Source organism: Carlito syrichta, unplaced genomic scaffold (assembly GCF_000164805.1).
Source record: "Carlito syrichta isolate Samal-C Ts95f unplaced genomic scaffold, Tarsius_syrichta-2.0.1 Scaffold308955, whole genome shotgun sequence".
NCBI lineage: Eukaryota > Metazoa > Chordata > Mammalia > Primates > Tarsiidae > Carlito > Carlito syrichta.
Genome location: NW_007253051.1, coordinates 166,487 through 180,578, shown reverse-complemented (window position 1 = coordinate 180,578; position 14,092 = coordinate 166,487). Strand labels below are relative to the sequence as shown.

Genomic DNA, 14,092 nt, shown 5'->3' with positions numbered 1-14,092 from the left:
CCTCATCTCTACAATAAATCAAAAAATTAACTGGGCATGGTAGCGCACACCTGTAGCTCCAGCTACTTGGAAGGCTGAGGCGGAAGGATCGCTGGTGCCCAACAGGCGAGGGTGCAGTGGCCGGGAACAGCCACTGCACTCCAGTCTGGGCGACAGAGACCCCAACTCAAAAAAAAAAAAAAAATTGTAAAGACAAGATCTCGCCAAGTTTTCCTTTTAATTAGGAAAAAATTAAACTATATCCAAGTGATGAGTTATGTCTAATATAGATGAGGTGGCACTCTGTGCTGTGACCATTTGTCCACTGATGTTTTGGGTGATAATATAAACACAGTGAACCTCTTTTTTGTTTTTAGAGATAGTGTCTTCCTCTGTTGCCCAGCCTGGAGTGCAGTAGCATGATCACAGCTCAATACGGCCTTGAACTCCTGGGTGAGAGGATTGATTGAGTTCAGGATTTCAATATCAGCCTGAGTAACATGGCAAGACCTCATCTCTACAATAAATTAACTGGGCATGATGGCACACACCTGTAGTTCCAGCTACTTGGAAGGGTGAAGCAGAAGGATCACCTGAGCCCAGCAGGTCAAGGTTGTGGTGGCCATGAGCGTACCACTACACTCCAGCCTGGGTGACAATGAAACTGACTCAAAAAAAAAAATTGTTTTGCTAAACAAAATGATGCAGGCTCTGTGGCAGATGTCACAGATAAAAAGCAGTAAGTGTTAACCTTTTCTGCTATGTAGTCCTAAATCAAGATATAGTCAATGAGCACATAGTGCTAAATACGTTTTCTACCTCTAGTTAGGTACACCATTTTAATTTCTACAAATAAAACGTCTCCTATTCTATCATGACTGAAAAAGCCAGTGCCTGACCTCGACTCTAGAACTGCTACGTGTTAAGGACAGCATATTCAATGAATAATTTAATATTTAAAAAATCAAAATAACTGGAGTACAGTTAAAATTATCCCAAATAATAAATGCTAAAAGCATTAAATAAAAGGACACTGGAAACCAAGAGGCAGATTACTAAATTTCTAAGGGAAATGCATATACAATTTAAAAAATCTTAAAGATTGCCTTAAATCATCAAGTTCTTTATCAACAGTAAAAGTGACCCAAGGCAACACACCTTTAAAACATTCTTGCCAGCGACAGAGTGAGACTCCAACTCAAAAAAAAAAAACAAAAAAAACCACAATTGAACATTAAAAAAAAAAAAAAAAATTCTTGCCAAAAAATTTAAGGTGAACCTAACAATCAAGCCTCTAGACCATGAAATTCAGGGAATACACAGAAACAAATTACACCATAAGGAAACAATCAGGTAGCAACTGTAGGACATTAATGAAAACTGTTTTATACTCGTCAAAAATAAAGTTACGAGGGCAAGAGAGACTAAATAAACCACTGGGTGCACTGGCTCACGCATATAATCATAGCACTTTGGGAGACCAAGGCGGGAGGAGTTTGATCATCCTGGGCAACAAAGTGAAAACCTGTCTCTACAAAAAAACTGAAAAAAAACCAAAACAAAACCCAGGTGTGGTAGCACACACCTGTAGTCCCAGCGACCCAGGAGGCCAAGGCACTTGAAGATCACTTGAAACCAGATCAAGACTGCTGCAGGGAGCCATGATGATGGCACTACACTCCACCTGGGCAACCAGGTGCGATCCTAACTCAAAAAGAAAAAAGAAACATCAGTCAAATGCTATCCATAAACCTGGGTTAGACAAGTGCCTATGTAATACTTCTCTGACGCCACTGGGGCTAGTCAAATAGTATTACATATCAGATGCTATTAATGTTTACATTTATTATGTATGATAATAGTATTGGGATCATTCGAAAATACTAATTCTTAGCCGGGCTCAGTGGCTCAGCCTGTAATCCCACGCTTTGGGAGGCAGAGGTGAGTGGATTGCCCGAGCCTGCGGGTTCGAGACCCGCCTTGGCAACTTGGCAAGACCTCATTTCTACAATAAATCAAAAAATTAGCCGGGCGTGGTAGTGCACGCCTGTAGTTCCAGCTACTTGAAAGGCTGAGGCTAAAGGATCACCGGAGCCCAGCAGGTCGAGGCTGCGGTGGCCAGGAGTGGCCACTGCACTCCAGTCTGGGTGACAGTGAGACTCCAACTCAAAAAAATAAAAAATAAAACATACTATTTGCTCTGCAAAAATATCACACAATGAAAAAATATATGCCTGTATTCATAAAGATATGAATTATGAGCCGGGCTCGGTGGTTCAGCCTGTAATCCAGCGCTTTGGGAGGCTGAGGTGAGTGGAATGCCTGAGCCCGCGGGTTTGAGACCCGCCTGGGCAACTTGGTGAGACCCTCATGTCTACAACAAATCACAAATTAGCCAGGCGTGGTAGCGCAACTGTAGTTCCAGCTACTTGGAAGGCTGAGGCAGAAGGATTGCAAGAGCCCAGCAGGTCGAGGCTGCGGTGGCCAGGAGCGGCCACTGCACTCCAGTCTGGGCAACACAGATTCCAACTCAAAAAAAAAAAAAAAAAGAAAGAAATGAATTATGTTCACCAGGTGTAGTATGGTTCATGCCTGTAATCCCAGCACTTTGGAAGGCCAAGGCGAGTGAATTGCCTGAGTGCGTGGGTTCGAGACTAGCCAGGCAACTTGGCAAGACCTCCTCTATACATCAAAAATTAGCTGAGTGTGGTAGCACACGCCTGTAGTTCCTGTTACTTGGGTTGGAAAGCTGGGGGGATCACTGGAGCCCAGCAGGTCAATGTCGGTGTGGCCGTGAGTGTGCCACTGCACTCCAGTTTGGGTGACAGAGTGAAACTTCAACTCAAAAATAAATAAAAAATAAATGATGCCAGGCACAGTGGCTCCAGCCTGTAATCCCAGGTGAGAGGACTCGCTGAGCCCACAGGTTCAAAACCAGTGTGGGCAACATGAAAAACCTTATCTTGCCAGGCTCAGTGGCTCAGCCTGTAATCCCGTGCCTTTGGGAGGCTGAGGTGAGTGGATTGCCTGAGCCTGCGGGTTCGAGTTCCGCCTGGGCAACTTGGCGAGACCTCATCTCTACAATAAATCAAAAAATTATCTGGGCATGATGGCATGCGTCTGTAGTTCCAGCTACTTGGAAGGCTGAGGTGGAAGGATCGCCGGGGCCCAGCAAGCGAGACTGCGGTAGCCGGAAGCGGCCACTGCACTCCAGTCTGGGCAACAGAGTGAGACTCCAGCTCAAAAAAAAAAGACTTTATCTCTACAATAAATCAAAAAATTATCTGGGCATGATGACACATGCCTGTAGTTCCAGCTACTTGTAAGGCTGATGTGAAAGGATCGCCTGAGCTCAGCAGGTGGAGGTTGTGGTGGCCATGAGTATGTCACTGTACTCCAGACTGACTCAAAAAAAAAAAAAAAGTTATAACCTTGCTTTATTGCCTCCTCTTGACTAGTCATGTGACATGTCTGGAATAGGCACCGTACAGTGATGACACCAGCATTTTAACACTTAACATTACAAACTGACCGAACTCTACAGAGGATGAAAAAAACACCAAAAGGGAAAAAAAAAATCACGTCAGTGTGAAAGGGGAGATAATTAAATGGGGAAAGTATATACTACAAGCTGCATTTAATTTGAGAGGTGATGGGAGAATTGAGGACATATAGTGGGAAGGATGCTCAGGGTTCTAGGTTAAGCATATATCCTTCAAGTGAGTTGTTTTTTTTTTTTTTGAGTTGGGGTCTCACTCTGTCGCCCAGGCTAGAGTGCAGTGGCACGCTCACCACCACCCCAGCGATGACTTACTGGGCTCCAATACTCCGTCCCCCTAGCCTTCCAAGTAGCCACAACTACAGGCACACACTATCACACCCAGCTAATTTTTTGATTTATTGTAGAGACGAGGGCTCAACCAAGTTGCCCAGGCTGGTCTCGAACCCATAGGCTCAGGCAATCCACTCGCCTTGGCCTCCCAAAGTGCTAGAATTATAGGCTGAACCACCAGGCTTGGCCAAGTTAAGCTTTTATTTACTCATCTAAAAAGCGAGTTCATTAAACCAGAGGATTTCTAAGGTCTATCTCAACTCTAAATCTGATCCTAGGAAAAAAAAAGGAATCTAGTATTTCAGATCCTCAGAAAGCCCAGGAAAAATATGAAATGCAAAAACATAACAATATTAATCTGTTCAAAATAAACATAGAACTAAAGGGCATCTATAATGATGGATTACAAAGAGAACCTTTACAGCTCTGCAAAACGAGTGTGACTCCAAAGCATCTAAACCATATACATCCTTATAACAGCAATTTTTCATTATTGAAGATATAACTGAGTACAAAAAGAAAAGTCCAAACTGTCAGCTTTCAGTCCTCCACATTCCCCTCTTTAATATGGCATTTTGCACTATATACATTAATGAATTTGTGAAACAAACAAAAAGAACTTTAGTCAAACTCCCCTTCCTCCTCCAGCTTTATTGGAATAGTTTAAAATTACATTTCTATTTTCTAGGACTTCAGTTGCTTTTTCCATCTGACTTTTAAAAACTGATTACAGCAAATGAAACACAGTTGTCTAAGTGATATAGTATACAAAAATAACATCTTGATTTCTGTGAAAATGCATTTCTCTGCAATTCCTGAATAGCTCCAAATTATGCTAACTCTGAGCACTGATGTTTACTCTGGATTTTAGATTTAGTCTTTGAAAAAAATGTGTTCTAAACCTTTGCCATCACCATCTTTACGTCCAGCATCAACGCTGTGATGAAGGTGTTCCTGTTTAGGCTTTTTATCCCGATTTCTCTCACACAGCCATTAACACGTATGTTTGTCTTTTTTATTTTGTTTACTCCCACTCAACTGTATGTTCTATGTAGGGCCTGATACAGATGTTACTTGATGTTATTTAACAGCTACTGAGGTCAAACAATTCAAGGCCATCATCATACTAAAATTAAAATTACTTATGGAAGTTCACAGACACTTCCAGAATTGGTTTTACCTCCTACATGGGAACATGTTCAAGAAACCCAGGACGGGCTTACTGGTCTGACAACTCTTCCCATTCATCAATCCCTATTCACCAGTGGCACGGAAAGGGGGTTCTTTAACAAAGCATTATACATAACACCTCTACCAAACTAAACATAAACTTTTTTTTGTAGTTAAATGCAGAAAGTCGTTTTTTTCCACCCCTTTCCTCCTTTTACACGGCAAGTAAAGCTCACTGGCCTGGGAGTTGCCTCTATCTGCCAACCTTTGGCCAGTGAAGAGGATTCAGAGAAAATAATACAACCATCAATCAGAAAAAGGAGGGGCGACAAAGGAAAGTAATTAGGCTGTAGCCTCAATCGTGCATTCCCGTGCAAGATGCCCTGACTCGCCACAGCGATAACAGTTGACTTCACTTGTCTTGCTGCAGTTGATGGCTACATGACCAGTTTCACCACACCTAAAAAAGAAATTAAAAGCTTTCACAATGGTGCTCAGAACAATACTGTCTTACCAAATAAACAATCATTGCAAAACATAAAGCCATTAATAAGCGAAGCAATACATTTTCCAAGGCAATAAACCTTTATATTAAACTAAAGGCAGAAAGAAGGAATTAAATAACAGAGCTATTCAATTGTACAGTTTAAGCTACAAAGTCAAAAATTTTGACACAGACTGCTGGTTATGTATGCCGAAAATTGTCCTCATCTGGGCATAGCCAACTTTCACTGAATGCACTGATCCACAAAGGTCCTTCCATTTATAGCTAATTCATCTCTGGAAGAATCTCTGTATTGAGTTTACTTCCAGCAACATTCTAACAACTTACCTATAGCACTTCACTTTGGTGCAGTCTTTTTGAATATGTCCAAATTCTCCACAAGAATAGCACTTCTGCTCATCTGCATGGTCGCAGTCACGAGCCAGATGGCCTGGTTTGCCACAGTTGTAGCAACACTGCTCTCGCTCTCTCTTAGGTTCCTTGCAGTCCTTGGCAATGTGGCCACCTCTACCGCAGTTATAGCAGGCTTCAACAATAAGGAAAAGAGGCAGACCAAGACTATAAAACCTTTAAAAAGTGTTATGTTTTAAATCATACAATACAGAAAACCTAAAAGGTGAAAAATCCTTTCCAATGCTATGTGCAGTAGAACATGCTCACCTCTCCAAGCTCTACAGGGTATGAAAAGGAAGTGTTAAATACTTACCATCCTCCTGAAGATCACAATCCTTGGCAAGATGACCAGACTCACCACAGCGATAACAGATGTCTGGAAGAGATGATGAAACAAACTGGAAACCTGTTTCGAGCACAAACAAAAAGAATTTTGGTAATTAGATCAGTCTTGATATAAACAAATACTGATGTACTTCAAATTTTTCTATTCGACAAAATACCTCTATCCGAGGTAAAACCACCTCTGCCACGGCTTCTCATTCCACGACCACGGCCTCCACCAGTAGGGCATTCCCGGGCCCAGTGGCCAGATCGTCCACACTTGAAGCACTCGTTGCTGCTCATGGCTGCAGTTAGATCTTCAAAATATCAAAAATAACAGCAAACCACTGAAATTACTTTTAACTTTTATTACCCTATAAACCTACTTTTGAAAAACTATTCTGAAGGAATTTAACTATATATAAAAAGTGAAAAACAAGGCCAGGCACAGTGGCTCAATACCTGTAATCTCAGCATTTGGGAGGCCTAGGCAGAGGTATATTTTCAGGCCAGGAGTTCAAGAATATCCAGGACATCATAGTAAGACCCCATTCTCCACAAAAAATTTAAAGTATGAGCCAGGCATGGTAGTGCATGCCTGTGGTCCTAGCTACTTGGAAGGGTGAGAGAAGATCATTCCCTGATTCCAGGAACTCAAGGCTGCAGTGAGCCATGATCACACCATTGCACCCCAGCCTGGGTGGCAGACCTGTCTCAAAAACACATGAAGCATACAGTAGGACTAAAACACACATATTAATCTTTGATGGGGTAATTATTGACACCATTCTAGTAATGTTGCCATGAACATCCATTATTAGAAACAATTACTAGTAGCTCATTCCAGGCCCAACTTAATAGATGTATTTCATACTCATAAGCCTTATATATAAGCTTTATGTCAGACAAAAGGAAGTCATCTCCTTACCACAAAACTGGAATGATCTAAACCAGTGAAGCTATAGTATTGGCTCTGAGGATGAGGGTGTCAGCGAAGGAAAATAATCCTCATAACCTTAGCACCTAACACGTTACCTAGCTGTACTGTGATACTTGTCTGATTATTATGGAGATAGACCTTAGATACATTAAAAGAAATGCAAGTCAGGCGCGGTGGCTCATGCCTTTAATTCCAGCACTCAGTGAGGCAGAGGCAAGAGGACTGCCTGAGCCCAGGGGTTCAAGACCAACCTGGGCAACTTGGAGAGACCTTGTCTCTAAAATAAATCAAGGCCGGGTTCAGTGGCTCAGCCTGTAATCCCAGCACTTTGGGAGGCCGAGGTGAGTGGATTGCCTGAGCCCGCGGGTTAGAGACCCGCCTGGGCAGCGAGACCTCATCTCTACAATAAATCAAAAAATCAGCCGGGTGTGGTAGCACACGCCTGTAGTTCTGGCTACTCGGAAGGGTGAGGTGGAAGGATCGCCGGAGCCCAGCAGGTCGGGGCTGCGGTGGCCAGGAGCGGCCACTGCACTCCAGTCTGGGCAACAGAGTGAGATTCCAACTCAAAAAAAAATAAAAAATAAAACAAGACTACTCAGAATTTCATAATAGACTTCTTTACTGGGTATCATTTTAAAATAAAAATAAAACTCCCACTAAAGCAAATGGATTTTCTACTTCTTATGTAACAATCTAAAAATAAATCAAGGTTATTCTTAGAATAGAATTAAATGGAATAGAATGGAATGAAAACAATGTAACTTTGTATTTCCATACTTCCATATCTAAATACTTTTACCCTTAATTCTAGTGTCAAGCAACGGTACACAAAGTCTTATTTTTAATACCTTTTCAAACCTAAACACAGGCACCACCACCTAGAAAAACACTGTTCCAACTAAATGAAACTGACTGGATAGTGAAATTAGCCAAGCCAACCACAGCACCAAAAACCTACAAGACAATTAGAAAAATGGTAAGGTTTCCCTGCTTTCAGTAAGTGCTTAATCATTAACTTGATTGCTAGTTACTAGAGAAATTTGACTAAAAATTAAGTTAAAATTTTCAAAAAAGTTACCACTGTCAAATATTCAGTTAGAAAAGAATCCAACTCTCTGCAATCTAATTCAAGACATATTTCCAAAAGAATCTTTCTACCTACCAACTTTTGCCATTTGTTTATGAATACATAACCAAAAATATGTTTGGGCTATATAAGATGCTTGTGGTTTCAGATGTATAATGCACACTTCTTGTCAAAAGAAACCAGCCAATGAAGGAGATTAAAAATACATTTTAAGACTGGGCCGATGGCTCACAACTATAACCCTAGCACTTTGAGAGGCGGAGATGAGAGGATTACCTGAGCCCAGGAGATCGAGACTAGCTTGAGCAACTTGGCGAGACCTTGTCTCTACAACAGATAAAATTAGCTGGGCATGGTGGCTGGCACCTGCCACAGGCAGAAGGAGTGCCTGAGTCCAGTAGGTCAAGGCTGTAGTGGCCAGGAATGTGACACTGCACTCCAGACTGGGTGAGATTCTGACTCAAAACAAAAACAACAACAACAAAAAATTTTTAGACTAGGCGTGGTGGCTCAAGACTGTATTCTCAGGACTTTGGGAAGCCAAAGCAGGAGAATGGCTTGAGAACAGGAGTCTGAGACCAGCCGGGGCAACAGAGAGACCATTAATACAAAAAATGGTAATTAGCCTTGCATGGTGGTGTGCACCTATAGCCTCAGGTACTTGGGAAGCTGAGTTAGAAGAATCACATGAACCCAGGAGTTTGAGGCTGCACTGAATAATGGTCATGCCACTGCACTCCAGCATGGGCAACAGAGTGAGACCCTGTCTCTAAAAATAAAAATAAAATGGATGGAGCATAAAATTGTCAAAGAAAAAAAAGCTGGTAATGACACTTCCTCCTCTCCCACCCCCATTTTCTTCATTTTGCATCTTCTCCAGTTTATAGTCAGATAAATTTGAGCTCATTTAACTATTGCTCTCAATGAGTTCTTTGGAAATAAACAATCACTTATTTTTTTCAAAGTAATCCAGGCCATCTGACAAATCCTGAATTTTTTTCTTTTTTTAGTTAGGGTCTCACCTTGTCACCCAGGCTGAAGTGCAGCAGTATCACCACAGGTTACTGCAGCTTTTACCTTCTAGGCTCAGGCAATCCTGCCTTTCTCATCAGCCTCCGAAGTAGCTAGGACCAGAGGTACGTGCCACCACATCTGGCTAATTTTATTTTTTGTAGAGACGAGGTCTCACTATGTTGCCGAGGTTGGTCTCAAACTCCTGGGCTCAAGCAAGTATCCTACCTTGGCCTCCCAAAGTACTGGGATTACAGGCATGAGTCATCACACCCAGCAAACAGTTAATATTTTATAATTTAATATTTAAACAAGATACTTCTCTTTTAGAAAAGACAAAATGAAATCAGATTATCCAGTATTCACCATGTATTTCTTTTTAAAGCTAAAGAAATAATAGTTATATACAATATCTCCTTCAGACTGCTTTAAAAAGATGCTTATCAGTGAAACTGAAGTCACCAGTTAAAATTCAGGTTTACTTTCTTTCTTTTTTTTGAGTTGGAGTCTCATCTGTCACCCAGGCTGGAGTGCAGTGGCATGCTCATGGCCACCCCAGCCTTGACCTGCCAGCCTTCCAAGTAGCTGGAACTACAGGCATGCACCACCATGCCCGGCTAATTTTTTGATTTATTGTAGAGACAAGGTCTCACCAAGTCGTCCAGGTTGGTCTCGAACCCTTGGGCTCAGGCAATCCTCTCGTCTCTGCCTCCCAAAGTACTAGTATTATATAGGCGTGAGCCACTACTCCTGGCTAGGCTTAATTTCAGTATAAAATACTGTTTTAAAAAATTACGTACTTGAACTGATTAACCAACATTAAGGTTTTTCATGAATGCTTTGTCTTTTTCCATTTGTCTTTTTATCTCTATTCATGGGACCCAGATCCAGCGTATAGAGGAAGAAAATAACAGGAATAGAAATATTTCTGAGCCGGGCTCGGTGGCTCAGCCTGTATTCCCGCTCCTTGGGAGGCTGAGGTGAGTGAACTGCCTGAGCCTGCGGGTTTGAGACCTGCCTGGGCAACTTGGTGAGACATCATGTCTACAACAAATCAAAAAATTAGCCGGGTATGGTAGTACGCACCTGTAGTTCCAGCTACTTGAAAGGCTGAGGCGGGAGGATCGCCGGAGCCCAGCAGGTTGAAGCTGTGGTGGCCAGGAGCAGCCACTGCACTCCAGTCTGAGCGACAGAGTGAGACTCCAACTAAAAAAAAAAAAAAAAAGAAAGAAATATTTCTGGAGCCAGGCTCGGTGGCTTAGCCTGTAATCCCACGCCTTTGGGAGGCTGAGGTGAGTGGACTGCCCGAGCCCAAGGGTTCAAGACCCGCCTGGGCAGTGAGACCTCATCTCTACAATAAATCAAAATATCAGCTGGGCGTGGTAGCGCATGCCTGTAATTCTGGCTACTTGGAAGGTTGAAGAGGAAGGATCGCCGGAGCCCAGCAGGTCAAGGATGTGGTGGCCGGGAGCAGCCACTGCACTCCAGTCTGGGTGACAGAGTGAGACTCCAACTCAAAAAAAAAAAAAATAAGTATTTCTGGAAAGAAAACCATTAGCTAAAATAACATTTTAAGATTAAACATGGGCCGGGCTTGGTGGCTCAGCCTGTAATCTCGTGCCTTTGGGAGGCTGAGGTGAGTGGACTGCCTGAGCCCACGGGTTCGAGACCCACCGGGCAACTTGGCAAGACCTCATCTCTACAATAAAATCAAAAAATTAGTGGGGCGTGGTAGCACGCGCCTGTAGTTCCGGCTACTTGGAAGGCTGAGGGAGAAGGATCGCCGGAGCCCCAGCAGGTTGAGGCTGCGGTGGCCAGGAGCTGCCATTGTACTCCAGTCTGGGTGACAGAGTGAGACTCCAACTCAAAAAAAAAAAAAAAGATTAAACATGGTGGTTCATGTCTGTAATCTCAGAACTTTTGAAGGCCAAAGAGAGAGAAGGGCCTGAGCCCAGCCCAGGAGTTCGATACCAGCCTGGGCAATAAGGCGAACTCCATGTCTCTACAATAAATCAAAAAAATTAGCCCAGTGTGGTAGTGCACACTTGTACTCCCAGTCACTCGGGAGGCTGAGGTAGAACGATCACCCTGAGCCCTGGAATTCAAGGCTGGGGTGAACACGGATCATGCCACAACACAATGAGACTCCGACTCAAAAACAAACAAATAAATAAGCAATTAAACATAAGCTCCACTTCCACCTACCCTAATTCCCAATTGAAAGATGGTTAAAATTTAAGTATTTCTCTATGAACTACAAATTACATTTAGAAAAGCAGTATTTATTTATTTATTTATTTTTTTGAATTAGAGTCTTACTCCACCGCCTAGACTGGAGTGCAGTGGCACACTCCCAGGCACCGCAGCCTCTACCCGCTGGGTTCCGGCAATCTTTCTGCCTCAGTCTTCTGAGTTGCCGGAATTACAGGCGCGTGCTACCATGCCCAGCTAATATTTGATTTATTGCAGAGATGAAGTCTCGCCAAATTGCCCAGGCAGGTCTCGAACCCGCCGGCTTAGGCAATCCACTCACTTCGGCCTCCCAAAGCGCTGGGATTACAGGCTGAGCCACCAAATAAATAAAACAGATCTGGTATGGAGGCTGATGCCTATAATTACAGCACTATGGAAAACAGAAGAGGACTGCCTGAGCCCAGGGGTTTGAGATCCGCCTGGGCAACTTGGCGAGACCTCGTCTCTACAATAAATCAAAAAATTAGGCAGGTGTGGTGGTGCATGCCTGCAGTTCCAGCTACTCAGAAGGCTGAGGCGGAAGGATTGCCTGAGCCCAGCAGGTCAAGGCTGCAGTGGCCATGAGCATGCCACTGTACTTCAGCTTGGGCACAGAGTGAGATGCCAACAAGGAAAGGGAAAGGAAAAAAAGGAAAATAATCCCATTAACAGGGTCTCACAGGAACTCAAACTGAGAGAGAGAGAGAGAAGAATCCCATTAACAGTGTCTTACAGGAACTCAGTTAAATTACTACCCCCCAAAAGATATGAATCTGACAGTGGCAAAGGCAAATCTTTATATATTGTAAATAAGTTTCAGATGTTTGTTTTGCCATCAACAAATTTTTAGTCTCACATAATTTTGCTTATAGAGTAAATTAAGGCTAGAAGAAAAAAAAACAAGGAAAACGAAAACAACCCCCTCCCCCCAGTCTCATAGGGGAAGAAAAAACATTAGCTTCATTAGTAGCTCAAAAATCTGTCATCAATATGTCATATGCTTATAAAGATGTCTTTCCAGTGGCTTAGGTAATATGCATGCAGTCTGCCTTAGTGAATCAGCTGGTCTACATTTTCACTGAATAACTGGTCCCTGTTGATAGACTTGTCTCTTTAGTAACACTATTAAACCAACTTATTCCCACAATACCTTAGAGGCATACTACATATCCAGGCAGCAGGTCCCTATCCTAACGCTCACCTTATGTATAAATGTATGTAAAGGATTTTAGAGAATTACATGCTACTCCTTAGGAAAACTAAGACAGAGTATGCTCGATGAGTCTTACTGCTATGACATTGCTCCTGGCTAGAATTTTGTTGCACTGTCTACGTCTCTTCTGCCCATCATACACCTGTTCTACTTACTTTCCCAACCTTCATGGACCAACTCAAATGTCAACTCTATAAAATAATCTGACCACATCTCCCAGCTGGAACTTATCCTTCCTATTAAGAACCAGGACAGGCCGGGCTCGGTGGCTCAGCCTGTAATCCCAGCACTTTGCGAGGCTGAGATGTGTGTGGATTGCCTGAGCCTGTGGGTTCGAGACCAGCCCGGACAACTTGGTGAGACCTCGTCTCTACAATAAAATAAAAAATATCTGGGCGTGGAAGCGCACGTCTGTAGTTCCAGCTACTCAGGAGGCTGAGGCAGAAGGATCACTGGAGCCCAGAAGGTTGACACTGGGGTGGTTGTGAGCGCATGTGCCACTGCACTCCAGCCTGGGCAAAGGAATGAGACTACAACCTCCCTCCCCAGAAAGAACCAGGACATGCTGGGTGCAGGGGTTCAAGCCTTCAATCCCAGTGCTTTGTAAATCCAGGATGGAGGATCACTTGAGGCCAGGAGTTCGAGACCAGTCTGGGCACTATATCTAGACCCCCGTCTCTATAAAACATTTAAAAAAATTAGCCAGACATGGTGGTGCACTATAGTCCCAGCTACTTAGGACGCTGAGGAAGGATGACGGCTTGAGCCAGGGAGTTTAAGGTTGCAGTGAGCTGTGATCACAACAGTGGACTTCAGCCTGGGAAACAAGGAGGAGACTCTCCTTTAAAAAAAAAAATAAGGCTAGGCAGTTACTCACGCCTGTAATCCCAGCACTTCGGGAGGCTGAAACAAGAGAACTGCCTAAGTCCAGGGGCTTGAGACCAGCCTGGGCAACTTGGTAAGACCTCATCTCTACAACAAATCAAAAATTTAGCCGGGCATGGTAGCGCACATGCCCACAGCTCCAGCTACTTGGAAGGCTGAGGCAGAAGGATCACCCAAGCCCAGCAGGTCGAGGCTGTGGTAGCCATGAGCGTGCCACTGCACTGCAGCCTGGGTGACAGAGCGAGAATTCTACTCAAAAAACAAACAAAAAAAAAAAGTTTGTTAGTATTTGTCTAATGGCACTACCATATTACCTTTTATCATATTCCTTGAAGGCACAGACCAAGTAATTCGCCTTTGAATCATCACAATACCCCATATAGTTATCCTTTTTTATTCTTTTTTTCTTTTTTTGAGTTGGAGTCTCACTCTCACCCAGACTGGAGTACAGTGGCCGCTCCTGGCCACCGCAGCCTCAACCTGCTGGGCTCTGGCGATCCTTCCACCTCAACCTTCCAAGT

At 43.3% G+C, this 14,092-nt stretch overlaps 1 protein-coding gene across 6 annotated transcripts in view; it reads right to left on the bottom strand.

Moving 5' to 3' along the window:
• Positions 1-4,349: 4,349 nt before the first annotated feature.
• Positions 4,350-14,092, bottom strand: part of CNBP (CCHC-type zinc finger nucleic acid binding protein) — a 16,812-nt gene continuing 7,069 nt past the window's right edge. The window contains exons 2-5 of one of the 6 annotated variants that reach the window (XM_008066481.1): positions 6,404-6,520; positions 6,193-6,285; positions 5,814-6,012; positions 4,350-5,441 (exon numbers count right to left, since the gene is read on the bottom strand). In XM_008066481.1, coding sequence (XP_008064672.1) covers positions 5,324-5,441; positions 5,814-6,012; positions 6,193-6,285; positions 6,404-6,506 — 513 coding nt within the window. In that variant the 5' untranslated portion in view covers positions 6,507-6,520 and the 3' untranslated portion in view covers positions 4,350-5,323. Of the gene's footprint in view, positions 5,442-5,813; positions 6,016-6,192; positions 6,286-6,382; positions 6,521-14,092 lie in introns of all 6 variants that reach the window. The other 5 variants (XM_021716799.1, XM_008066479.1, XM_021716798.1 and 2 more) reach the window with 5 other exon arrangements.